Genomic DNA, 25,720 nt, shown 5'->3' with positions numbered 1-25,720 from the left:
CCCTGGAATTGGAGTTATAGATGGTTGTGAGCTGCCATCTGGGTGGTAGGACCTGGGTTCTCTGCAAGAACAGCAAGTGCTCTTAACCACTGAGCCATCCCTTCAGCCCTTCCTCTAAAAGTCTTAAAATTTCTAATGACATGATCTAATGAATCATGATTTCTTTCTTTTTTAAACAGGGTCTTCCCATGTGAGTATGGCCTGAACCCTGGACTATAGATCAGGCTGGTCTCAAACTCACAGCTCTGTTCACTTCTGCCTTCAAGTGTAGGAATTAAATAAAGGCATGTGCTACTACTAGGCCCAGTTTGGCTCATGATTTTCGCCTCGTTGCATAGCCAAGCTATTTTATGTTTCTTTGCACATGTCCCTTCTTAAAACATAAGGCGAGGGCTGAAAAGAGGACTTAGTGGGTAAAGGTGCTTATTGCCAGGCCTGACAACCTAAAGTCATTTCCTGAGACCTACATGGTAGAAGGAGAGAACCAATTCCCACCAGTTGTCCTTCAATTACCACATGCACAATGAGGCATGGACATCTTCCCCCCACCCCCACCAAATAAATGTAATTTAATTGTAAAAAAAAAAATGCAGCTGATGTGGGGCATGCCTATAGTTCCTGCACTCAGGAGGGAGAGGCAAGATGATTACCCCAGTTTAAGGCTAGCCTGGTCTATATACCTAGCTCCAAACCAGCTAGAGCTACATAATAAGGCCCTATCTCAAAGAATACAGACTATAATAAAATAAAACATGAAATGCAGAAATGTATCTTAAATGACTTGCAGTTTAAATTTCTCCAGAAGCAATCAATGAACAGTTTGTTGTCATCCATCCGTTGTTTTTGTTTTTGATTTTTTTCTTGGAAAAACAGACTTTGAATATCTGATGAAAGCTGAGGGACTCTCCAAGAAATCAATACATGCTCTGCATTTTGCATAGTTTCGGGATCCTAGGAATGTCTCCAGTCCACTCCAGAAATGCACCCAGGAGGCTGGAACATTTAGCCATCAGTTCCAGTTGGCCTGAGTGCCCTGCCCTTCCTTGTATAGGGTTTGCAGATCAAGCAGGCTATTCTGACTTTAGACAAGGCTCCGAGGAAGGGAAGCAGAGACTTGCACAGAACACTTGTAAGGTGGGACCTACTGGTGAGACTCAGAAGTTTCCGTCACCATACTGAAAATATTACACTGTGGTGGTTTGAATAGGAATGCCCCTCATAGACTCATGTGTTTGAATGCTTGGCCCATGGGGAGTGGCACTGTTAGGTGTGGCCTTGTTGAAAGAAGCATGTCAGTGTGGGCTTTGAGGTCTCCTATGCTCAAGCTACACCTAGTGTGACACACAGTCTCTCCTTGCTGCCTGCAGATCCAAGATGCCCGCAGTCATGCTTCCTGCCATGATGATAATGGACTAAGCCTCTGTAACTGTAAGCCAGCCCCAATTAAATGTTTGCTTTTTGAAGAGTTGCCTTGGTCATGGTATCTCTGCACAACATTAAAACCCTAAAACACACACAAAAGGATTAAACCAGAAGAATTTGTTCCATGGATTCTACGCTGCAGATTGAGCACAATGCCTCCCTCGTACACGCGAAAGGAGACATTTTGCAACTGAACTCTACCCATCAGCACCCCGACACTGTATATCTTGTATCCTGTTTTGTGTGTAATACTACGTGATGTCAAGCTGGTGCATGTTTGTAATCTCAACACTGAGGAGTCAGGGCAGAAGGACTGCAAGTTGAGGATCAAGCTGATATAGCAAGATACTGTCCCTTTCAAAAAAATTACATTTCTACATCTCTGATTAGTTCTCAGAACAGGGGTTTTAATGATTACTTAATATTTTACAGGATTGGTGCTAATTTGTAACTGTGATGTTATAAGTAAAAATCACTATAATTCTCTCTCTCCAGTTACTTCATGATTTTTTTTGGAGGCTTTACATTTATTAACTGGTGTGATACAACTTGGAATTACTGAATTCCCATAAATAAAATTTCACTTTTGAACACTTGCTGCTACGTTTTAACACCAACAGACTTGGTAACTGCCTAATGTCAACCTGACACATTAACAAGCCTCACACCACTGGCCATTCATCTGCTAGGTAACACGTTTTTGGTCTTCTGTCATTCTAAGGTCTGGCCTACTGCCCTCCTTTCTGTATGATCTGGGCAAACCAACCGGTGACAGTAAAGAGTAGATAGCAATGAAGTGATCCACACAGCTAGAGAGGCAGCAGTTTTCAGTGCGGGAGTCTAGCCGGCTTCCTGGCTTCTCCACACACTTATCCCAACACAGTTCCATGAAGTAACGCACCTGCGCAGTGAACTGCACCTTCTGCTGCTCAGTGGCCACCAGAAGTTCTAACTCCGCTCCGTCCGCTTCACCAAGCTCCGTCATTGTCAGCGTCAGACCTACTTCATGATTTTGTTTTTTTTTGTTTGTTTGTTTGTTTGTTTTTTTGTTTCCCGAGACAGGGTTTCTCTGTGTAGCCCTGGCTGTCCTGGAACTCACTTTGTAGACCAAGCTGGCCTCGAACTCAGAAATCTGCCTGCCTCTGCCTCCCGAGTGCTGGGATTAAAGGCTTGCGCTGCCACGCCCGGCTCATGATTTTTTACAGACAGACTTACCTTTCTTTTGCTCTCTCTCTCTCTCCTCTCTCTCTCTCTCTCCACACACACACCCACCCCCTCTCTCCTTTTTTGTACATATCTACAGGTTTCTGGGCCAGTGAGCACAGCTGGCAAAGGCACTTGTAGCACAGCCTGGAGACCTGAGTTGGATCCTCAGATGCCATCTAAAGATGGAAGGGACAGTTAACCCTTCAGAGGTGTCCTCTGACCTCCACAAATGCAGTGCAGCATGCCTCCCCTCAGCCATGCACAGGCAATAATAACAGTGACAAAACCATAGCAACAATAAAGATAATGGTCAGGCATGGTGGTGCACACCTTTAATCCACACACTTGGGAGGGAGAGGCAAGCAGATTTCAGTGAGTTCAAGGCCAGCTAGGTCTACAGAACAAGTTCCAGGAACATCCAGGGCTACACAGAGAAACTCTGTCTCAGAAAAAAAACCAAACCCCAAACCAAACCAATCAATCAACTAAAAATAAATAAAAATGTTTATGCCTTCATTGGTAGTAGTAGCTTTTCTGTTTGTTTAATTCCTTTTTGCTTGATATCTTAAGTTACTTTTCTATTGCTTGAAGAGATAGCATGACTAAAACAAGGCATAAAAGAAGCATTTTATTGAGAGCACACGTACAGTCTCAGAGGACTAGTCCACAATCGTCATGGTGGTGAGCATGGCAGCAGAGCAGTGCTGAGAGCTTACATCCTGCTCTAACGGTAGAGAGGAGAGGGGGGAGGAGGGAGAGAGAGGGAGAGAGGAGGGAGAGGAGAGAGAGCAAGAAAGAGTGAGTGAGTGAGACAGACAGAGATAGAGAAAAAGACTGAGCCTGGCATGGGTTCTGAAACCTCACAGCCTGCTCCCAGTGACATATCTTCTCCAAAAAAGCTGCACCTCTTAACCCTTCCCAAACCAGTCCCAACAGCGAGAGTAGTCCCAGAATTCAAATATCTGGGCTGATGGGGCCATTCTCATTCAGACCACCACACTCAGCACAAATATTTCTCTTATAGCATGCTCATCACTGAACTTTGCTGTACTTCTATATCCTCCTTCCCTGCTCCTCTTCACCCATCCTATTTTCTCTCTTTTTTTCAAATAACCCCCCTTTGCTTCCACGTCACATTTGTATGACATAACAGTAAGTATAAAACAGTAGTTATACTGTTAAGTCTAGATTCCGTGAGATGAGACACGCAGAGTTTGGCTTTTCCCTTCCTTAATCTCCTATTTAATGGCTGAACTCACACTTGCCCCCACCCCGTCCCTTTAGACTGCTCCTCCCAACAGCCCCCCTCTACTCTTGTGTATCACATATGCTATAGATGGAATATGTTGTCAAGTCTGAAACAGCTATTTGTGGTGCCTATTAGCGACCCAAATGCACGCTGGCCAGCCACCAGGCTCTCGGCATCTCAGATACCGACTACATGGCCCATGCTGGCAGCCCAGCTCTTCTCACCCTGCCCCCACCCTCAACTTCTCCAACCCATGAGCTTCCCTTCCCCCAGTTTCTCATTCCTATACTGCCCTACTAGCGCCCCCCCCCCCCACCCGTGAACTCTCCCTCACCTTCCCCTTTCCTTACAGGAAAAAAATCTTTTCAGCCATATCTTGGAACAGTTATATTCTCACTTTAAATATCTGGTACTGAAAACCCCACTTTATAGTTCTATCTGCCATAACATACATTAAAAAAAAAAGGTCTGGATTTTTGTTTGTTTGTTTGTTTTGTTTTGTTTTTCCAGACAGGGTTTCTCTGTGTAGCCCTGGCTGTCCTGGAACTCACTTTGTAGACCAGGCTGGCTTCAAACTCAGAAATCTGCCTGCCTCTGCCTCCTGAGTGCTGGGGTGGGCATGTGCCACCACGCCCGGCTTTTTTGTTTTTTTGGATTTTTTTTTTTAATATGAGAAAACATGTCATACTTGTCTTTCTGAGGAGTACACTATTTAATAATTAATCCCCATCCTTCTAGATTTCCACATCAAATTGATTGTAGTTTTTCTATGTCCAAGCAGTTATCTTCTTAGAGAAAAAAAAAATCACTGGCTAGTTTCTCTTATCCAGAGTGAAGTCAGCCAGGCTGTAAAGAAAGAACACATAGCCTCAGAGGGCATTTTCCCGAAGCTGTGGAAGTTGCCAGCCCGGGGGTGCCACCGCTGTACTTTGCGGATGCAAATACGGACGGTAGAATTAATGGGCGCGAGCGATTAAGAACTCATGCCCACCGCCACGAGCCAGCGGCGGGGCAACGCCATGGACCCGCCCGCGGCCCTAGATAACTATGAAAACCAGAGCGTTTGAGTGCGTGCGAATAATAAAGAAGTGTATGAAATAATGTGTGGACCGCCCTAGTTGTAATTGGCTGAATTTAGCTAAAAATGCCGGTCTGGCACGGCAAAATCGCTCACCTCCCGAGGGCCCAGCGGAGAAACTTCGAGTCCAGAAATAATCTGCGTGGACCCCACGTGGACACGGACATCCACTGCTAGACAGCAAAGCCCGCACAGCGCAGCTCAGCTCAGCTCCAGAGGATCCAAAGCTAGGGAGTCTCATCTTACCTACGTCACCAGGAGCTAAGGCTACGCCTGCCAGACGGGAAAGGTTAGTGAGACAGTGTTGGTGTGAACGAACGAAGGAAGGAACGAACGAACGAGGGCAGGCCCATTTTGCCGTTTATGAATAAATAAAAGTACTAGAACCTTTTCCACCGGGTTTTGAGTTGTTTCCCGCCACGCTTTCCGGCCACATCGCGACCCAGGCCCTGTGGATGTTGTCTTGTTCAGGGGAGCGGGCCTTCCAAGCTCCACTTTCAAATTGCTGGCGGTAACTTGAGCGCCTAACAGATTCAGACGGGTAATCCCAGAACAGCAGCCCCTGAACTGAAAGACCTGCGTCCCTGTTAGGAAAAGGTATCGCTCCTGACTCAGCTTTGAAGAGGATGTAGTTGGTGACATTTACTGCTTCTGGTGGCAGCACGCTCACGTGGCCTTCCTAAAGAGGCCCAGTGGCTACAGACGGGCAGCTCTGACTTGAGGATTTGGTACTCTGTACATCCAGCACTCTGACCAGACAGGTCAAGTGCTCTGTGCACATAGGGACACAGAGTATACTGAATTGTTTTCTAAACAATCAATGATTTAGGTCACTAGGGAACTACTTTAAGAATTTTAAAATTTACTTCTGTACATAGAAAAATACACTTAGCCAGGCATAGTGGCACACGCCATCTATCCCAGTTCCTGGGAGACAGGCTGGTGAATCTCTGAGCTTGAAGCCAGCCTGGTCTATAGAGTGAGGACAGCCTTGGATATATTGAGAAACCCTGTCTAAAACAAAATAAACACCAAAAAGATGGCTCAGAAGTTAAAAATATCTTAAGAGGACTGTTCAGTTCCCACTACCTGTATCAAGTTGCTTTCAACCACGTGAAATTCCAGTTCCAGGGGATCTGTATACATGATATGCATAAAGTCACATAAGTATACATATAAGTAAAAATAAATCTTAAAAATGTATTTAATAGCTATATTAACCAAAATAATTTCTAAATATGCAGTTTCCCCCTTAACATCTGCTAATGGTGTTATCTCTAAACTGTAAAACCAGTTCTGTGTCAGGGCTGGAGAGGTCGCTCAGTGGCTAAGATCTCAAACTGTGAGTCCAGAGGACCTAAATTCAATTCCCAGCACCTATGTCAGGCAGCTCCCAAGCATATGTAACTTCAACCTTTGGAGATCCTGACACCTCTGGCCTCCAAGGGCATTCGCATTTATGTGCGTGCATTAAACACACACAATTAAAAATAAATATTAAAAAGAACCAGTTCTGTGTTCCCTACTTTCAGTACTTAATCTTAACAAAACAGAAAACAGATCATCGTCTTTTCTAATCCCGCTTCCTGAAGGTGGCTAGGTAGGAATGGTTATAGCAGCGGCATGGAGGCACACACTTTTAGTTCCAGGACTCGGGAGGCAGAGGAAGGGAAGTTCTGTTTGAGGCCAAGCTGATCTATACAATGAATTTCAGGGCATTCAGAGATCCAGCCTCAAAAAACAAAACAAGCCAAACAACAAAAGAGAACAAAAAACCCTAAACCACTAAAAACAAAATCCTATGCAAAATAAAAATAGATACTTGTTAAACTACTACAAAGACAGCTAGCTGGAGGTGCAGCTCAGCAGAGCACAATCCAGAGGAACAACAGTAAACACGAGTTCAGCCAGCCAGCGCCATCTTTAGCAGAAAGTCTCCAGAGAACTGAGCACAGGAAGGTCTCTCTCGAATAAGAGGTATAAATAAAAGCCTGTCTCACATGACAATTCATTCAGAGTTTCAAAGCCAGGTTCCAAGTCTGAGTTTACTCATTGTGCTAAGTTAAGTCTGAGCTGGGATCTGTGTTCCAAAGGCAACGAAGCATCTGTGTAAACCACGACTGTGACACAAATGTAAACGAGCACTTTCTGCCCTCTGCACCAGGGTTTAATACTCAAGAAAGACAGGATGCACCGCCATTTCCAAAAGCACTGTTTTATTTATACAGAGTCCTAACCAGTCAGTGGCAGGAGGAGTGGGAGAGTCTCCATCTTCAATCCAGGGCCTCTATGATGTCAGTTTGTTGTTACCAAACACATAGGCACAGGCATCAAGGATCTGGTAAGCTGATAAGAGTGTTCAGTCTCTCTCTGCTAGAGCAACAAGGTGAGCGTCAATCTCTGCTTCAGTAAGAATCCTAAAAGGCAAAGGGTAAAAACCACAAATGCCTACTTTAAATTTTTTTATGAAAAAATTCACATACAAAAGATAGTACAACAAACTCTCAAGTATGGATCAACTAACTCCAGCCATTACCAATTTATAACCAATCTTTTGAAAGTCTATATATCCAGGACTCTTACTGAAGATTATACTGTAGGAACTCCCAGTCAATTTCATGTATATCAAAGTGTTTTTTGATACCAGACCCAGAATTTAATTGTAGCTAAGGTTGAAAGCATTTCAACTGAATTAATATGAAGCTAAGTTACATAAAATATGTTCAATTTAGTTTGAGTGTCAATGCTTTAAAAACGTTAACATAACTTAAATTTGAATAAACTGAGGGGTGAGAAAATTAAATAAATTGTAAAAACCTGTTGGGGGCAGGGCAGCTGAGAAGAGCATGAGCACAAGAACTGGAGTTCTATCCCATCATAGGGAAGGCACGACTGCCTGCCTGCAATCCCTAAGCTAGGAAGAAAGCCGGCTAGCTAGACTAGGAGAATCAGCAAGCACATGAGATACACTCCTTCAGTGTATAAGGTAGAGAATGCCATCAACCCTTGACCTCTGCACATACATGTGAAACTTGCAAAAAAAAAAAAGTTGCTTGGATTCAATAACTATCCATGAAAAAAAAACAAACAAAACTATTTACAGTCTACTTACCAGAAGATACTCCGTGTGGAACATATATTTCCAATTTCCTGTATGTTGCCTTAAAGCAGTGGTTCTCAACCTTCCTAATGCTGCAACCATTTAATACATTCATGTTCTGGGGATCCCCAATCCAAAGTTACTTGTTGCTACTTCCTAACTAACTTTGCTATGGTTAAGAACCATAATGTAAAAAAAAAAAAGAACCATAATGTAAAATCTGTGCTTTCTGAGGGTCTTAGAAGACCCTGTGAAAGGGCCATTCAACACCCAAAGGAGTTGCAACACACAGTTGAGAATGTCTGCCTTAAAGGGATCGGCTGCTGGTCAGCATGGTGACAGCACCGGTCACTGCTGGGATTCTGTTTGTTGCTTTGAGACAGGGTCTCATGACTTATAAGGTAGCCCAGGCTGGCCTGGAGTTTATCATGTAGCCAAAAATGACTTTGAACTTCTGAAACTCCCGTCTCTAACTCTCAAGATCTGGAACTACAAATATGTGTGACCATGCCGGACTTCACTACTAAACTCTAAAAAGGTAGATTTGTCAAAATGACTTGACTTTTTTTACAACTTGGAGAAAGAAAGTTTATAAAGTTGTAGAATCGTATGCTATTTCTGTATGCTCTTTGTTATTACACTCACTATCTCAGAATTTAGAACATGTACAAAGGCCTTTTCCCTCTTTCCAGTACTGGGATTGAATCTAGAGATTTTCTGCTGCTGGCAAGCATTCTCACACTAGTTATATTCTCAGCTGTTTAAAAAACATGTTTATAGTGGGTGGTGGCAGTGCATACCACTAATTCCAGCACTTGAGAGGCAGGGGCAAGGAGGATTTCTTTGAGTTTGAAACTAGCCTGGTCTACACAGCTAATCCTAGGACAGCCAAGGTTACACAAAGAAACTGTTTCAAAAAACAGACACAGCCTTGAGTGGTGGAGCACTCCTTTAATCCCAGCATGTGGGAGGCAGAGGCAGGAGTATTTCTGAGTTCGAGGCCAGCCTGGTCTACAGAGTGAGTTCCAGGACAGGCAGGGCAACACAGAGAAACCCTGTTTCGAAAAACAAAAACAAAAAAGAACCAGACAGATAAAACAATAAAAAAGAAATTTTTATTTTGAGATAGGTTTCACTATGTTCTCAGAGCTGACCTTGAACCTATAATCCTGCCTCAATTGCCCAACAGCTGGGACTGATATAATGGTTTCTTGCTCAATTTTAAAATAAAATGCAAATAACATTCAGATGCAGTAAAAAGGTTTCATCCAAGACAAGAAAGGAAGTGCCTGTTGGAATTTCAGTGCTTAAAAAAGGGAACAGACGAATGTGTGTTCATCTTCCCCGGCTAGGGTCAGCCTGGGCTCAAAAAGAAACAATAAAGGGAAACTTTTGCTATAGAAAAAATTATTAGACTAGATACAAACAATACAAGTGCTGTTTTCTTAATTCTGTGGGATTTTTTGTATTTATATCACCTGCAGGCAACCAAGCAAGCAACTCAGCAGTGGGGAAAAGTACCCACTACAGAAGCCTGTGTGTGGGAACAAGCTGTAATCCAGGCACGTGGCAGGCAGAGGGAGGAAGGGCCAAAGTTCAAGTCCAGTTTGGACTACATCCCAAGACAGTGTCACAAAACACATACATGTCACTGAAAAACTCTTCAAGGTCTGACACTTAGTTTACCAATCCCCAACAGCATGACCCTGGATGTAGTGTAAGGGGAGACACACTCCACTCAGCAGGTCAAACCCCTCCACAGCTCCTTGTAACTGTAGACTTACATGAGTTTCACTAGTCCACGGCAGACAAACTACCTGACAGTTTGCTAGTTAGAGGAGCTGACTGAATATAAGCAACCAGTATACACTTGGATGTCGGAAAGAGCCTGGGCGAGCAAGACTCAAGCAGGAAATAACCTGGGGAGCGCAGTAGGGAAATAGCACAGAAAAACAGTCTAGGGGTAACTGCTCAGGAATTATGCAGAAGCTTATTAAATAAATCGATGAGATTCTGTCTCAATAACTAGGGGCTGGCTGGATCATAGTAAGAACTACTGGAGTTATTAAATAACCTACACCATGGCTTGGAGCCTGCGAGCTGCTATGCAGCTCAGTAACTTGTTGAGTAAGAAGAGCCGAGCAACTGTGCATCTGCATTTAACATTGCCCTTTGAAGGGCCCTTATCCAGTGGATAAGCAGCCTTCCACCTCAAAGTCACTACTTTGGAAATGCTTCACTGGCTTTAAACTGAAGAAGAAGAAACGGAAAAAAAAAACTGAAGTCCATCTCACTTTCTGTCTACCCACATGCTCTAATGTCAGGGACCAAATCCAGGACAATGTGCATGCCAGGCCAGCACCTGACTACAGCTGCATTGCTCATTTTACTTCTTGTACAAAGGTTGTGTGAGTGCGTGCGTGCGTGCGTGCGTGCGTGCGTGCGTGCGTGCGTGTGTGTGTGTGAGTGAGTGCATGTGTCATCTCTGATGTCCTATATAAAGTTACTTGGAAGATGGAGAAAAGCTGCTTCTGTTTTAAGAGACTTCAAATAAAGTTGTTTTGTTTTTACAGTGCTAGGGATTGAACTCATGACTTCAAAACATGTAAGCTAAGCACTTTTCTACAGAGCTACCTCTTAGTCATTTGTTTTGTTTTGTTTTGTTTCTGAGACAGGGTTTCTCTGTGTAGCCCTGGCTGTCCTGGAACTCAACTCTAGACCAGGCTAGCCATAAATTCAGAGATTCGCCTGCCTCTGCCTTCCCAAGTGATGGGATTAAAGGCATGTGCCACCACTGCCCAGCCATTTGTTTCTTGAAACAGGGTTTTTGTTATATGAGCCAGGGTGCCCCTTGAATTTATGATCCCCCTGCCTCAGCCTCCCCAGTGCCTGAATTATCCAAAAAGTTCTGAAACAGATCCTCAGATACTGGAGAAAAAAGAGAGAGAATCACATTTCTTCACCACATCATCATACACAAATATAGCACAAAGGAACCCTAATGTCTCTAGCTTTTTAGTCTAGAATTTAGCACATGGCTGAAAATGTAACTCACCTGAATTTAGGATTTTCAACTGTAACTACTCCAACTTCTATTTCTGAAGGTTTGAAGTCAATCGACAGAACAGTAGACAGGCATGTAATTGCAGTCTAAAAAGAACACCAACATTAAAACAATGCTTTCTCGCTACCACTGTCCCCCACCCCAACCTTATCAGTAACACCACAAGATACTTGCTTCTGTGTTTCAGGGACACAGTCCTACAGCATGTTACTAACAAACTGCTGACATAATCTGCTTCTATTAAATAGCCACAGGTTAAAGGAGTTTATCTAACATATAGATGGAGTACATAAAAATTCATTTGCAGCCCAGTGTGGTGGCACAAGTCTTTAATCCTACCACTGGGGAGGCAGAGGCAGGCAGATCTCTTGAGTTTGAGGCTACCCTGGTCTAAGAATGAGTTCCAGGACAGCCAGGGTTACACAAAGAACAAAACAAATAAAATCAATCGATCAATCAATCAATCAGCCAATAAGTAAACAAAAATTGCCTTGCTTGATGATCAATATAAGCAAACTATGTTTAGTTCCCACTGTGAAAGAGACTAAAGAATGATTTGGTCATTCAGACTGATGACTGTGCCTTTAAAATGTTTGTGGTTATGACAATTTAAGAATGTTTTAAGTGGTTTTATATCTGATGTGATTAACTATAAATTATAATTTAAGAAACATTTTAAAAAGGCATACCATTCTAAGACTGGAACTAACATATTTTATATTTTCTTTCAGTATAAGATAAAGTATTAAACAATTAAAAGTTTGTCTATGAAAGAGGCTTGCTTTACAGCCCCAACTATTATGGAACTCACTATGCAGCCCAGGTTGGCCTCAAACTTACAATGATCCTTTCGCCTCTGCCTCCCCCCATGCTGGGATTACATGTGTGCACCATCATATCCAGTTTTTAAAAAGTGTATGTGGGTGTCAATGTCAAGGACAACCTTGGAAGACAGGGTTTCTCATTGGCCTGAACAAGCGTGGCTGGGCTGGCCAGCAATGCAATGATCAAGCATGTGTCATAATAAGTAGGTTTTATTTGTTTGCAATGTAGATTCTGGGGTCTGACCCGAGATCCCTGAGCTCAGGAGATAAGTACTTAACTGAGCTCTTTCCAGCTCCTCTGTTCACATAATGTTTTATAACTAGGAAACAATTTGCTCTCCAAGAACTTAGCTTGTAGCTGCTTTTATTTAGGACCATGAAAATAATTACTGGATCAGCAAGACAGCTCAGTGGGTAAAGGTGCTTCCTGCCAAAGCTAAGTAGGTTCAATCTCGGAAGCCCTATGGTAGAACTAAGAACTGCCACCGGCAAATTGGTCCTGACTCCTATGAGTGTCTGCAGATGCAGACACACAGAAATAAATGTTAATAAAACAATATTACCGAATCTTAGTGGGTTTACTTTTGTTATCCAAAAAGTTTAACCCACTTTGAGTCTATTAATCATAGTAACCCTAGAGAAAGTACCCAAGTAGCTAAAGGGATCTGCAACCCTATAGGTGGAACAACATTATGAACTAACCAGTACCCCGGAGCTCTTGACTCTAGCTGCATATGTATCAAAAGATGGCCTAGTCGGCCATCACTGCAAAGAGAGGCCCATTGGACTTGCAAACTTTATATGCCCCAGTACAGGGGAATGCCAGGGCCAAAAAGTGGGAGTGGGTGGGTAAGGGGAGTTGTGGGGGGGGTATGGGGGACTTTTGGGATAGCATTGGAAATGTAAATGAGGAAAATACCTAATTTAAAAAAAAAAAAAAAAATCAGCCGAGCATGGTGGCGCACGCCTTTAATCCCAGCACTTGGGAGACAGAGGCAGGCGAATTTCTGAGTTCGAGGCCAGCCTGGTCTACAGAGCGAGTTCTTTGAGTCGAGTCTTATTTTCCTATCTTGTGTCTGTTGAAGTCTCATATGCATTATGAAAATAGAAATAAAATGATTAAAAGAGCCCCCATTTCCCCCCATGTGAGCTGAATGGTATCAATTCTAACATTAAACTAACAAGACTGAATCTTGTGACATCATTAAGAAACAGCTTTCATAGCCTATCAATAACACAATGATGCTCACTCTCTCAGAGCAGTGAGACAAGGTTCACACCTTCCTTCCGGCTAACTTACTTCCACTGTCTGTTCAAATGTCCAATCAAATTTCTTCTTCACTTTCTTTTCAAGGAAGCTGGTTGACTCTGTTTGTTTAACTCCTGCCGCCGTGGCTTTAAAGCCACAGTAGTAACCTGCAGGATCACACTTGTACACTTGAGGGCCTTGCTCTTCATCGATACCGATTAAAATCATACCTAAAAAGAAAGGGTCCAGTTAGATGTGTTAAACTGTCCTACAAAAATCTCCCTTTCTTGGTGTTTTCATATAGTTGCTGTTAATCATATTTGGTCACTAATTTTAGGCTTGTTTCCCCCAAACCGTTAAAATGTAGTTTTATTACCCGTGACAAATTAGGTAACAGGTACATTTCTGTTTTGAAAAAGGATCTATCAGGTTGCTGTTATTTTAAATGGGTTCACTTTTTACTGAACTTGTTAAGAGGTGTAGTCAAAAAGACCAAAGTCCATGCCATCCCGTCTCCTCAGACCCCTTTCTTTGCTGTAGCAATCAAAATTCATTTTTAGAATAATTTTGGAATACAGAGGACAGATTAGAAAGAGAAGGGACAGAAGAAAGAAAGAAATTAGATAGGAAGTAATAGCAACAAGATAATGAGAAATGATAGGAGAGAGGGAATAGATACTCCATGGCTTAATTAGATGACTAGGGAGAGTGGACTAAGACTATAAAGAAGATGCTGAGGATGTATGTAGATCAGAAATGACTCAAAGGTGTCTGAGAAATGGGAGGAATGGCTAAGTCATTCACCTGGTTTAGGTGAATGACTAGCAGGTAAGTAAGGTAGGAAGTGATGCCCTCAAGGGATGACATTAACCAGATGGCAAAGAGGAAGCAAAGACCCAAGAAAAAAGCATGATAAGTGACTTTTTTTTTTTTTTTTTGGTTTTTCTAGACAGGGTTTCTCTGTGTGGCTGTCCTGGAACTCACTCTGTAGACCAGACCTTGAACTCAGAAATCAGCCTGCCTCTGCCTCCCGAGTGCTGGGATTAAAGGCATGCACCACCACGTCCGGCAAGTGACAACATTTAAGGGGCCAATGGAGGAGAAGGAACAAAAGAAACTGAGCAGAAGGGGCTGGTGAGATGGCTCAGTGGGTAAGAGCACCCGACTGCTCTTCCGAAGGTCCAAAGTTCAAATCCCAGCAACCACATGGTGGCTCACAACCATCCACAACAAGATCTGACTCCCTCTTCTGGAGTGTCTGAAGACAGCTACAGTGTACTTACATATATTAATAAAATAAATCTTTAAAAAAAAAAATAAGAATCTCTCTGAACAACAGCTTTGCTTTGCTTTAATGTTGAATTCATCGATGTATATTCCCTTTAAAAAAAAGGGGGGGGGGACTTTTGGTATAGCATTAGAAATATAAATGAGCTAAATACCTAATAAAAAATGGAAAAGGAAAAAAAAAAAGAAAAAAAAAAAAAAGAAACTGAGCAGAAGAGAGCACTGGGTGTCAGCATACCTGTAAGCTAGCACCTGGGAGCCTGAGGCTAGGGGGTCACAAACCTGAGGGAAGCTTGAGTAAATTAAGGGGGGATGAGCATGAAATCAGACACTGGAGAGGTGGCTCAGTACTTAAAGAAAACTGGTTGTTCTTCCAGAGGACTGGGGTTCTACAAAGAGAGTAGCTAGGGCTACACAGAGAAACCCTGTTTTGTGTGTGTGTGTGTGTGTGTGTGTGTGTGTGTGTGTGTGTGTGTGTGTGTATGTGTGCGTGTGTGTAAGTGAGAGAGAGAGAGAGAGAGAGAGAGAGAGAAGAGAGAGAGACCATAAATTTATATATTAGCCCAACTTTCCCATTGATCAAAAATGGCATTGATACCTTTAAAATGAATTAATAACCTGAAATTATAGCAGGACCCCATTACAACAGCCTAATAAAATAGGACTTTCAGATCACATAGCCTAAACAGAAATACTTTGATTAAAAAAAAAAAAAAAAAACAGAACTCGAAGCTGTAATTTCAAACTACATATTCAGAATCCAAGTGTGGCCGCAGTTTCTTTATACATGCTCTCTATAGACAATCACAACTCGATTCCTTAGAAGACTAAGTCTAAGCATACTTACAACAACCGAGTGGCCTCATTTCAGCGTTCTGTGTGTAGACTTGAGAAATATCAGCAATTCTTTTGCACAGCATGTCCACAGGAATTTCATAGCCATACTTGTATTTCCAATTAGCTGCCTCATAGCGTGCCCTCTGTACCTGGGATCTGCTGTCAGCTTCAAGGATAAACAAAACCCAGAGTTACCACTTTAGAAACAGAATGAACCTGAAAGCCTATTTCTCCACCGCAGATACCTACATTTTTCAAATACATGTTACAGAAAAACAAGGGTTCTCTGTGGCTTTTTCTTGTGATAATAAACACTGAGTGACTTGGCATGGAGTATACGTAAGAACAGAAAGATATTAAAACATTTCACTAAAATGTATAACATATTGCTCTTTCACCAGCAGTAAAAACAGTTTCTACAAGAATCTAGTAACCAGGGCTGGCAGGATGAAACCCGATGGCTTTGAGATTGATCCCCAGGACCCAGTATGGAAGGAGAGAAACTACTCCCATAAGTTGTCCTCTGATGTCTAAACATGCTTCATGTCACATTATGTGCACAAATAAATATAATAATAAAAAAGTTTAGTTTAATAATGGCCAAGAGCTAGTGGCACATGCCTTTAACCCCAGCACTTTGGAGGTAGAGGCAGTTGGATCTCTGAGTTCAATGTCAACCTGGTCAACCAAGAGAGTTCCAGGCAGCCAAGGCTACACAGAGGGGGAAAAAAGTCTAATAACTCAAAGAATATACTTAAAAAAAAAGTTTTATGAGAAATGCTATTTTTAAAATTTTACTTTAATTTTATGTGTATCATATGTGTGCCAAGTGCCCCTGAAGCCAGTGGAGATCATAGACAAGGAGATCATGAGCTGCTATGTGGGTGCTGGCATTGAACTTGGGTCCTCTGGCAGCAGCAAGGGATATTAATTCCTGAACCATCTCTCTAGCCTCCTAAATAACACACTTTAAGGAGAGAGAATAATCTCTTCATCTTTATGTTTTAGACATGAATTTTCCTTTGAATTTAGAAAATTGAAAGCCAAAATAAATTCTGTAGAAACTCTCACTCACTTCTAACTAACCACATCTGAAATAAAAACCGTATCTATAAGGGGTCCAGATTCCCCACTAGCAACATAAAGACCTACAACTATATTATACTTATGATTTCAAAATAGTTCACAAGGCAGAAATGGTTAGTCCACTTCTGTAATCCCAGCACTCAGTAGGCTGAGGCAGGATAATTATTGAATCTGAAGCCAGCAGAACTATATATACTGCAAGATGTTGTCTAAAAAACACAGCCAATCAGCCAGACATGGTTGCAAACATCTTTAATCCCAGCATTCAGGAGATAGAGCCAGACAGATCTCTAGGAAACCAGCCTGCTCTACACAGTGGAGTTCTAGACCCTACCTCAAACAAGCAAACCCCAAACCAAAAAGCCAGTAAGTCAACTAATAACTATAATCAGGCAACTAAACCACTAAGTGACCAACCAACCAAATTCATGACCATCTTAAATATCTTATTAGGGGGTGGACACAGAGCTTAGCAGGTAAAGACCTGTGCAAACATAAGAACCTAAGCTTGGATCCCTAGTAGCCATGTAAAAGCCAGGCATACACCTGTAACCCGGGACCTGTAACCCTGGGATGTGTGTGTGTGTGTGTGTGTGTGTGTGTGTGTGTGTGTGTGTGTACCTTGGAAACAGAAGATGACCCTGGAGGCTTGCTATTCAGACAGTCTAGTTGCAACAGAGATACACATAGGAGAGAGAAGTTATCTCAAAAAATAAGGAGGAAGGTGATAGTAGAAGACATCAGAAGTCAACCTCTGGCCTCCACAAGCACAGTGAGCATACTTGTACAAACACAAACTAATACTACCCTTGGACGATAGGAAAATAGCGAATCTACTAGTAACACCCCAAAACCAGGCACTAAGGGATCTTTAAAGCAGAAAAGACAGGGCTGGCAAGTAAGGGTATCTTTTAAGTCTGACAACCTGAGTCCCATTCTTAGAACTCACATGGTAGAGAAAGCCAACTTCCACAGGTTGCTGACCCACACATGCCCTGACAAAGTGCACCCCTCCCACATACACCATCAATACATGCAAAAACAAATACACAACACAAATACAAAGTGATCTGGCAGGAAGGACTGCCAGGCTGCACTCCAGGACGGCGCTGCTTGCGGTTACCTGTCATTCCTGTCATCACACAGCCAATGCTTTCCGTTATCTTGAACAAGTGAGTCACTGTGCTGGAATCCAGTAGTTTGTCCTAAAGAACAAAATAAACCACCGCCATGTCATTTTAAAGTCCACAGCCTCTGCACACTTATAAAAAACCACCAGTGTGGAACTGGAGCAATAAACTGTAAAATAGGAGTTATGAGCTATGTGTGTTCTGTTCATTTTACAGTTAAAACCAATCTTTCAAAAGGGGTAGAGGAAGATGTTTTTTCTAGATGTTTTCTGTGGATTAAAGATCCCAGAAAACAAAGGACTTAGAAATCTCATCCCACTTATTGTGACTTATTGTGACAATCTCAGCCTAAAAGGGTCCAGCTGCTCAGGGTTCCTTGAGTGATTAGTAAAAAGGCAGAGTCAGACCAAGACAAATGTTAATGTAAATTGGTAATATAACCCTGTTCAAAAATCACAGAAAATTCCTACATTTGATTTTGCAGCCATTGACTGGCTGGGCAGTATTACTTACGGGTACTTTCTTCTGTGTGACAATAACTGCACAGTCCTTTCCTCTGACAGCAACAGATGTAAGTCCACCCTGGTTAATAGCCTTAAAAGCATATTCTGGAAAAACAAAACAGGTTTTTGTTTGTTTGTTTGTTTGTTTGTTTGTTTTTTAAAAGGTGGACTAGGACCTGGGGATGTTGCTCAGTTGATAAGAGTGTTGGTTTAAGCCAGGCGTGGTGGCGCATGCCTTTAATCCCAGCGCTTGGGAGGCAGAGACAGGCAGATTTCTGAGTTCAAGGCCAGCCTGGCCTACAAAGGGAGTTCCAGGACAGTCAGGGCTATACAGAGAAACCCTGTCTCGAAACACCAAAAGAAAAAAGTGTTGGTTTAGTAAGCACAAAATACTGGATCAATCTGAGTTTGGTGACTACAATGTTAGCATTTGGTGGGCAGATAGGAGAGTCAGAATTCAAGGTCATCTTTGTACAGAGAGTTTGAGGCCAGCCTGAGATACAAGAGACCCTGTCTTTAAAAAAAATAGGAACATTTTCTTTCCATTTTTGAGCCAGGATCTCATTATGTAGCTCTGGCTGGCCTGGACCTCCTGAGTGCTGGGATTAAAAAGCATGTCTGGCTAAGGTGGGATAATTTTTTTTTCTTAAATAAATTTTTTTTATTTATTAGGTATTTTTTTCATTTACATTTCCAATACTATCCCAAAAGTCCCCCATACCCTACCCCCCCCACTCCCCTACCCACCCACTCCCACTTCTTGGCCCTGGCGTTCCCCTGTACTAAGGCATATAAAGTTTGTAAGACCAATGGGCCTCTCTTTCCAATGATGGCCGACTAGGCCATCTTCTGATTCATATGCAGCTAGAGAAACGAGCTGGAGGGGTGGTTGGTTAGTTCATATTGTTGTTCCACCTATAGGGTTGGGTACTATAGCTCCTTGGGTACTTTCTCTAGCTCCTCCATTGGGGGCCCTGTGTTCCATCCAATAGATGACTGTGAACATCCACTTCTGTATTTTTATCATAGCTCTTACATGGAAACTAATAAACCATCATTAAAAGAATCAGGTTAAGCTATAGGAATGTAGAATGCCAACCAAGAGAAGTAAAGTCAAAATAATAAAAATGTCAATCAACCAGTGTAACCAGCTTCATTTCTTCCAGTTTTATTTTACTGAATTTTCATTAGGTTCAAGTGCCAAATTTTGAAATGAATTCTACTCTAAGTTTATCACAGCAGATCTTAATATGTCTTATCATTTTCAAAGCTGTTCTATGGGCACAGTGTCATCACGCCTGCTTTCCCTAGGTCAAAACTGGTGCTCTAAAGATTTAGTGCTTCTGCTGATTTTTGGTCAATAACTTACTACATGCAGTTTTAATATTTGGTATTAGATTTCATATTAATATTGTCTACCAGTTGACGTTTAATCCTAGCATGGTCCTGGCCAGCCAGGGTTACATGATGAGATCTTATCTCAAGAATGGAAAGAAAATGTTGCAATTTTTGTAACTTACAATTAACATAGGGCTTTTCAGTTTATTACAAACTTCAGAATGTGTACTTGTAACTACTTACTCTCAATGCACTCTCTGGTTTGAAAGACTGGTGTCAAGATGGGAGCAAATACAAACTACTCTGGTATCCCACAGTTTACTTAGTAAGGACCATCTTTGATGAGATGAGATCAGAAATATGGCTATCATTTTCTGTGTTAATACAGAAGATAATTTTTGTTTTCCTTTTTTGAAACAGGGTTTCTCTGTGTAGCTCTGGTTGTCCTGGCACTAGTTCTACAGATCAAGCTAGCCTAGAATTCACAGATATCTGCTTTCCTCTGCCTCCAAAGTGCTGGGATTAAGGTATGTGCCACCATCAGCCAGCTCAGAAATTTTTTCTTAAAATTACTTATAATTCCAATTATGACCTAAATTTTTCTACATAGTAGACAATCTCAAAACTTAACTTTAAGTGATACTCTGGACACTGGTTCTAAGGACTAGCCAGAGGCTTTATAAATGACCAGGATAAGAAACACATGCATTCAATGTTCCTCCATGGCTTCTGTTTCAGTCCCTGAGTCCAGGTTCCTTGTTTGAGATCCTACACTGACTTCTCACAGTGATGCACTGTGATCATGAAATGAAAACCATATAGACTTTTCCCTCCCCAAGTTGTTTCTGGTCATAGTGGTTTGCCAAAGCAATGGAAACCTAGCTAGGGTACCTACTGACTTGAGTTCAATCCCCAGAACTGATATCAGAATGCAGAAGGAAAGAACCAACTCCACAGAGCTGTCCTCTCAACCCGGTGCATTGTAGCACAAATACTCACAAAGAAGTAGTAGTAGTAGTTGTAGTAGTAATAATAATAATAATGGAAATTATAGAACTGAAAACCACAGCATCTAAACTACAAAAAGTCACCAATAGCCTTGGCCTGTAATTCTAGTACTAAGGTTGAGGTAGAAGGCCCAGGTGTTCAAGGATATCCTGGTCTACAATAAATAACAAGACTGTGTTTCAAACAATAAAACAATGATCCAGAAACTTTTATCAAGTGAACTTTAGTGCAGACTGGAAGTGATTAAATAAATAAATAGGTGCTAAGAGAGATGGCTCAGCAATTAAGAGAGCTTACTGCTCTTCCAGAGGACCCAAGTTCGGTTCCAGCACACATATCAAGATGCTTACAGCTTCCCTCAACTCCAGCCCCAGCTCTATTGCCCTCTTCTGTACACTGTGGGCACCTACACTCATATGCACATACTCAGACACATACAGATAATTAAAATAATAACATGCCGGGCAGTGGTGGCACACGCCTTTAATCCCAGCACTTGGGAGGCAGAGGCAGGCGGATTTCCGAGTTCGAGGCCAGCCTGGTCTACAAAGTGAGTTCCAGGACAGCCAGGGCTACACAGAGAAACCCTGTCTCGGAAAAAAAACAAAAACAAAAAAAAACCCACAAATAAAATAATAACATTCTTCAAAAAAGAAAAGAAAAAGAGTAAAGATCCAAGTGAATTTTGTGTATGTGTACATGTGTGTATACCCAGCCAGAGAACAAACAAGTGCCATTCACTCCTCAGGGCTGTCTATCTTGTTGTTTGAAATAGAGGTCTCTCATTGGCCTAGAGCTTCAAGGTATTGTAGGCTGGCTAGCCTGCAAGTCCTAGAGATCTGCCACCCCAGAACTGGGACTACAAAGATTATAAACACACACCACCTACCACGTGTGGTTTTTTTACATAGGTCTTTTATTTTGGAGGCAGAGTCCATGTAGCTCTAGCTAGTCTTGAAATCATGGAGATCTGTCTGGCAGATCAATACACCTGACCCTACTTACTTTGTTTCTTGATACCCAGCCCTTAAAACTGTCACTTTCTATATATTAAAAAATGGTCACGTGTAGTGACATGCCTATAACCTCAGCCCTGGGAGGCTAAGGCAAGAGGACTGCCTCGAGTTCAAAGCCAGTCTCAGATACAACAAAACTGTCTCAAAACAATCAATCACTAAGCCCCTCACGGTGGCTCAGCAGATAAACTTGGGCTCAAGCCTGATGACAGTGAGTTTGATCCCCAAATCCCACACGGTAGGAGAGAAGTAACTCCTGCGATTTTTCTCTGACCTCCACACAATCCCTCTCCAAATTGGAAATCAAAACCTGGGCTAGGAAGATGGCTCAGCAGGAAAGATTGTTTGCTGTCGAAGTATGAGAACCTGAACTCAAATAACCCAGCACTCACATAGGAAGCCAGGCATGGCCACATGCTTGTGATCCCTGAGCACGCATGTGTAAGTGGCAGATTACGGACAGGTCACTGGAGATTGTTGGTAGCCAACCTACTTCTAGGTTCAGTGAGAGCTCCTGTCTCAAAGGAATAGGGTAGAAATTGAAAGAGAAAGATATCTGATGTCTTCTACCGTTGGAGTGTGAATCCACCACATACACTCTGTACACACATCACACAAAACCAAAAACAGCCAAACACAGTAGTTTTTATGTTCAATAAAAAAACAAGCTGTTATGATGGAAATTGCTGGGACAGAAAGATGGCGCAGTGGTTTTGAGCACTTAGCTGCTCTTTTGGAGGATCTGGGCTTGATTCCCAGCACCTACATGGCTTCTCACAACACCTGAGCTCCAGTCCCAAGGAATTCCTGCACTTCTCTGACATCTACAGGCACCCAGAAGCACACGGAACACATGAACACATTCATGTAAATACTCATATATATAAAATAAAAACAAATCTTTTGTTTGGTTGGTATTTTGAGACTGGTTCTGTCTAGCCTTGGCTGTCCTGGAACTCACTCTGTAGTCCAGGCTGACCTTGAGAGATCCACCTGCCTCTGCTTTCCAAGAGCTGAGATTAAAGGCATGCACCACCACCAGCACACAAAAACCAAATCTTAAATTTCCTACCATTTCTTCAACTTTTCATTTCTGAAACATTAGGGTGGAAGCAGGCTAACTATAGAAGGTACTATGTCTACTACGTCAAAAGCTCAGGACAAGCAAACAGTACCAGGGAATGAATGGCTCAGTGTCAGCAGCAGGCAGCACCCCCTCCTCTTTTGGACACACATTATAAAGCCTGTACAAGTGACTCTGGGGGGCTAGTAAGTAGCAACACAATTTAACACTTCCCACTCACACTTTTGTTTAAAATGCCATATTGAATTTGGGCATATAAATATAATTTCTTATTTCTAGATAAACATTAGTTGAAAAGTTAAAATGAAAAATCCAAATAGCCTATAAAGTTTGATTATTTAAAAACAAAAAACAAAACAACAAAAAACCCAAAAGATGCTGATTTGGTCTACAAAGTGAGTTCCAGGATAGCTAGGGCTGTTATAGAGAAACCATGTCTAGAAAAACCACATACAAAACAACAAAAAACCCAAAAGATGCTGATTTGGTCTACAAAGTGAGTTCCAGGATAGCTAGGGCTGTTATAGAGAAACCATGTCTAGAAAAACCACATACAAAACAACAAAAAACCCCAAACAAACAAAGCCAGAAAAGAAGAGACAAGAAGGGAAAGAGGAAAGAAAAGAGATGAGGAGCTGGAGAGATGGCTCGGCAGTTAACAGTATTTACTGCTCTTGCAGAGGATTCAAGTTCAGTTCCCATGAACTACATCAGGCAGCTCAACACTCAACTCAGTCTTCAGTTCCAGAGGAATCCAATGTTCCTGGCCGCTGCAGACAGTTGTACTAAAGTGCATATACCCCCGTGCAGACCTACACACACGTACATATAATTAAAAATAAACCTTTAAAAAACAGCAAAAATCACCGGGCGGTGGTGACTCGCGCCTTTAATCCCAGCACTTGGGAGGCAGAGGCAGGTGGATTTCTGAGGTTGAGGCCAGCCTGGTCTACAGAGTGAGTTCCAGGACAGCCAGGCAGTGCTACACAGAGAAACCCTGTCTCAGAAAAACAAAATCAAAAAACAAAAACAAACAAACAAAAACCAGCAAAAATCATGAGATATTCTGCTGTTTCCCTAAATTTGAAGGCTACAAAATCATTTTACATAACTCCCGAATATTTGTTTTCTAAAACAGGTATCTTCAAAAGTGGGGTCATTAGCAATCTTGGAACTGGCACAGGAGAGAATATGAGACTTATAACAGTGTTGAGCCTGTTAAGTTTTTGGTGTAGACATGTATGTGTGTAGATACATATAATTAACAGTCTCCTCCCTCTTCCTCTGTACCCCACCCCATCTTCTTAGGTGCTATAAACACCAAGCTGCAACCCAAACCTTAAAATTAAACTTTAAACTAATGTGCTCTTTTGTTTGGGGAGGAGGGCAGGGTTTGAGACAGGGTTTCTCTGTGTAGCCCAGGCTGTCCTGGAACTCACTCTGTAGACCAGGCTGTCCTCAAACTCAGAAATCCTCCTGCCTCTGCCTCCCGAGTGCTGGGATTAAAGGCATGTGCCACCACGCCCGGCTTGCTCTATTAATTCTTAACCACACCTATACAAATGCAATTTGTATACACACATTAAGGAAGAACTTTATGGCCAGAGAGATGCTCATAGATTAAAGGCACCCACTGCCTGACAGGACAATCCTAAGACCCACACAGTGGAGAGAAGCAGCTCTCCCAAGTTGCCCTTTGATGGGCATATACATATATACACATATGCACATGAAGACACAAACACATACACAGACAACAAATACAATATAATTTTTTAAAAACTGAATTATTAACTTACATGTTCTGCAATTCCTAGCACATGCTTATACACAAACACAACCTACAAACACACATTAATTAAGAAAAAAAATTTCAGAGGCTAGAGAGATGGCTCAAGGATTAAGAGTGTATTACTCTGGCAGAGAACCTGAATTCAAACAGACAGGCAGGCAGGCAGGCGAGCAGCCACACACACACACACACACACACACACACACACACACACCACACTGAGTTGATTCCCAGGATCTACATGGGAGGAGAGAACTGACTTCTGTATACACAAAATAGATTAATGTAATTTTTTTAAATTATTATTTTAAGGTCTAAAAGAAAAGCAAAAAACCAACCAAACCAAAAAAAAGTCAATAGTTATCAAAGTGTTATTTCCTTAAAAGTCTACCAACTGGTACTGTTAAAATTACAGATCATGTTTATAACTATGTTTAGTAGTATAATTTAAATTTATTCCTTGATCACTGCTAGACTATTTATTTTGGTGTTGGGAATTAAATGTTTAAAGTATGGCAAAGGAGGAACATCCTATTAATTCTTACTTCCCCTATCACCACCCCAGTTTGTTATATTATTCCACAGCTATCTAGGTTAACAGTTTGCATTTTTATAGTTCTTAGATTCTGGATCTTTGGGAGACCTAAAGTTTAGTCTAATGCACAGCAATTACAATATTGTGAATATACTTCACTAGCAAACTAAGAAGGATGGACCCAAAGAAAGGGATTCTGTATCTACAGAGGGACTAATTGAATAGATTATTTTTTAAGTCAAAGTTTCAAACAGGCATCCTGTTATACCAAGTACTCAATATATAATAGCACACAATAAGCAATATATGTACTGCTTAATTTAAATCTTCAAAACACAATAGAAGGAATTATTAGCCCAATTTTGCAAACAGAAATTGAGCAAAGATTCTATGGTGGCAGGCCAGCTAGTATGGAGCACAGCAGGCACAGCAGGCATGGTAGTCCAGGTGTGCCTGCAAGGCCTGACCTCTGCACACTCTCCTCCTTGCTCACACTGCTCTTTCAGTTTTTTTCTCAGCAACGCCTACCTCATGCCCTGAGTAAAAGAGGGAAAGCAACAACTCAAACAATAATCTAAGCATATAGGTGAGTAGAACTCCATTTATAGGCCAACTCTAGGATTTCCAACCAAGATAGTATGACTCTCCTTGTCAAGACACTGAGATAAAAAACTTCAAAATAAAATTATCATGGACCAGATGTATGTCTCGCCCTTCTGACACTAAGTTTTCTATGGCAAGAGCTTAAAAGTCTGTCCTATAATCCTAGACCAAACCCTGCCGCGACTTCAACTTACCAAAATGTATTGTTACATGGAGTAACTGATGCTAAGTTCAGGTTTCCGTCCATTAAAGCTGTTCCTTTAGTAAAGACTAACACACCGTGCCTCAACTAGACTGAGAACCAGTTTT

The 25,720-nt window shown here is 41.9% G+C and overlaps 1 protein-coding gene and 1 pseudogene across 2 annotated transcripts in view; both read right to left on the bottom strand.

Annotated features, from left to right (window-relative positions):
• On the bottom strand, window positions 1,935-2,419 carry Gm2468 (predicted gene 2468; annotated as a pseudogene).
• The window catches only part of Psma6 (proteasome subunit alpha 6), a 34,238-nt gene continuing 15,667 nt past the window's right edge, over window positions 7,150-25,720 (bottom strand). For both annotated transcript variants that reach the window (NM_001310583.1, NM_011968.3), the window contains exons 2-7: window positions 18,046-18,140; window positions 17,526-17,607; window positions 15,327-15,482; window positions 13,244-13,422; window positions 11,111-11,205; window positions 7,150-7,372 (exon numbers count right to left, since the gene is read on the bottom strand). In NM_001310583.1, the coding sequence (NP_001297512.1) occupies window positions 7,315-7,372; window positions 11,111-11,205; window positions 13,244-13,422; window positions 15,327-15,482; window positions 17,526-17,607; window positions 18,046-18,140 (665 nt within the window). In that variant the 3' untranslated portion in view covers window positions 7,150-7,314. The remainder of the gene's footprint in view (window positions 7,373-11,110; window positions 11,206-13,243; window positions 13,423-15,326; window positions 15,483-17,525; window positions 17,608-18,045; window positions 18,141-25,720) is intronic.

The sequence above is a fragment of the Mus musculus genome, chromosome 12, assembly GCF_000001635.26.
Source record: "Mus musculus strain C57BL/6J chromosome 12, GRCm38.p6 C57BL/6J".
In the NCBI taxonomy this organism is placed as follows: domain Eukaryota; kingdom Metazoa; phylum Chordata; class Mammalia; order Rodentia; family Muridae; genus Mus; species Mus musculus.
Note: the sequence above shows the minus strand (reverse complement) of the source record. Positions and strands in the feature narration are given on the sequence as shown.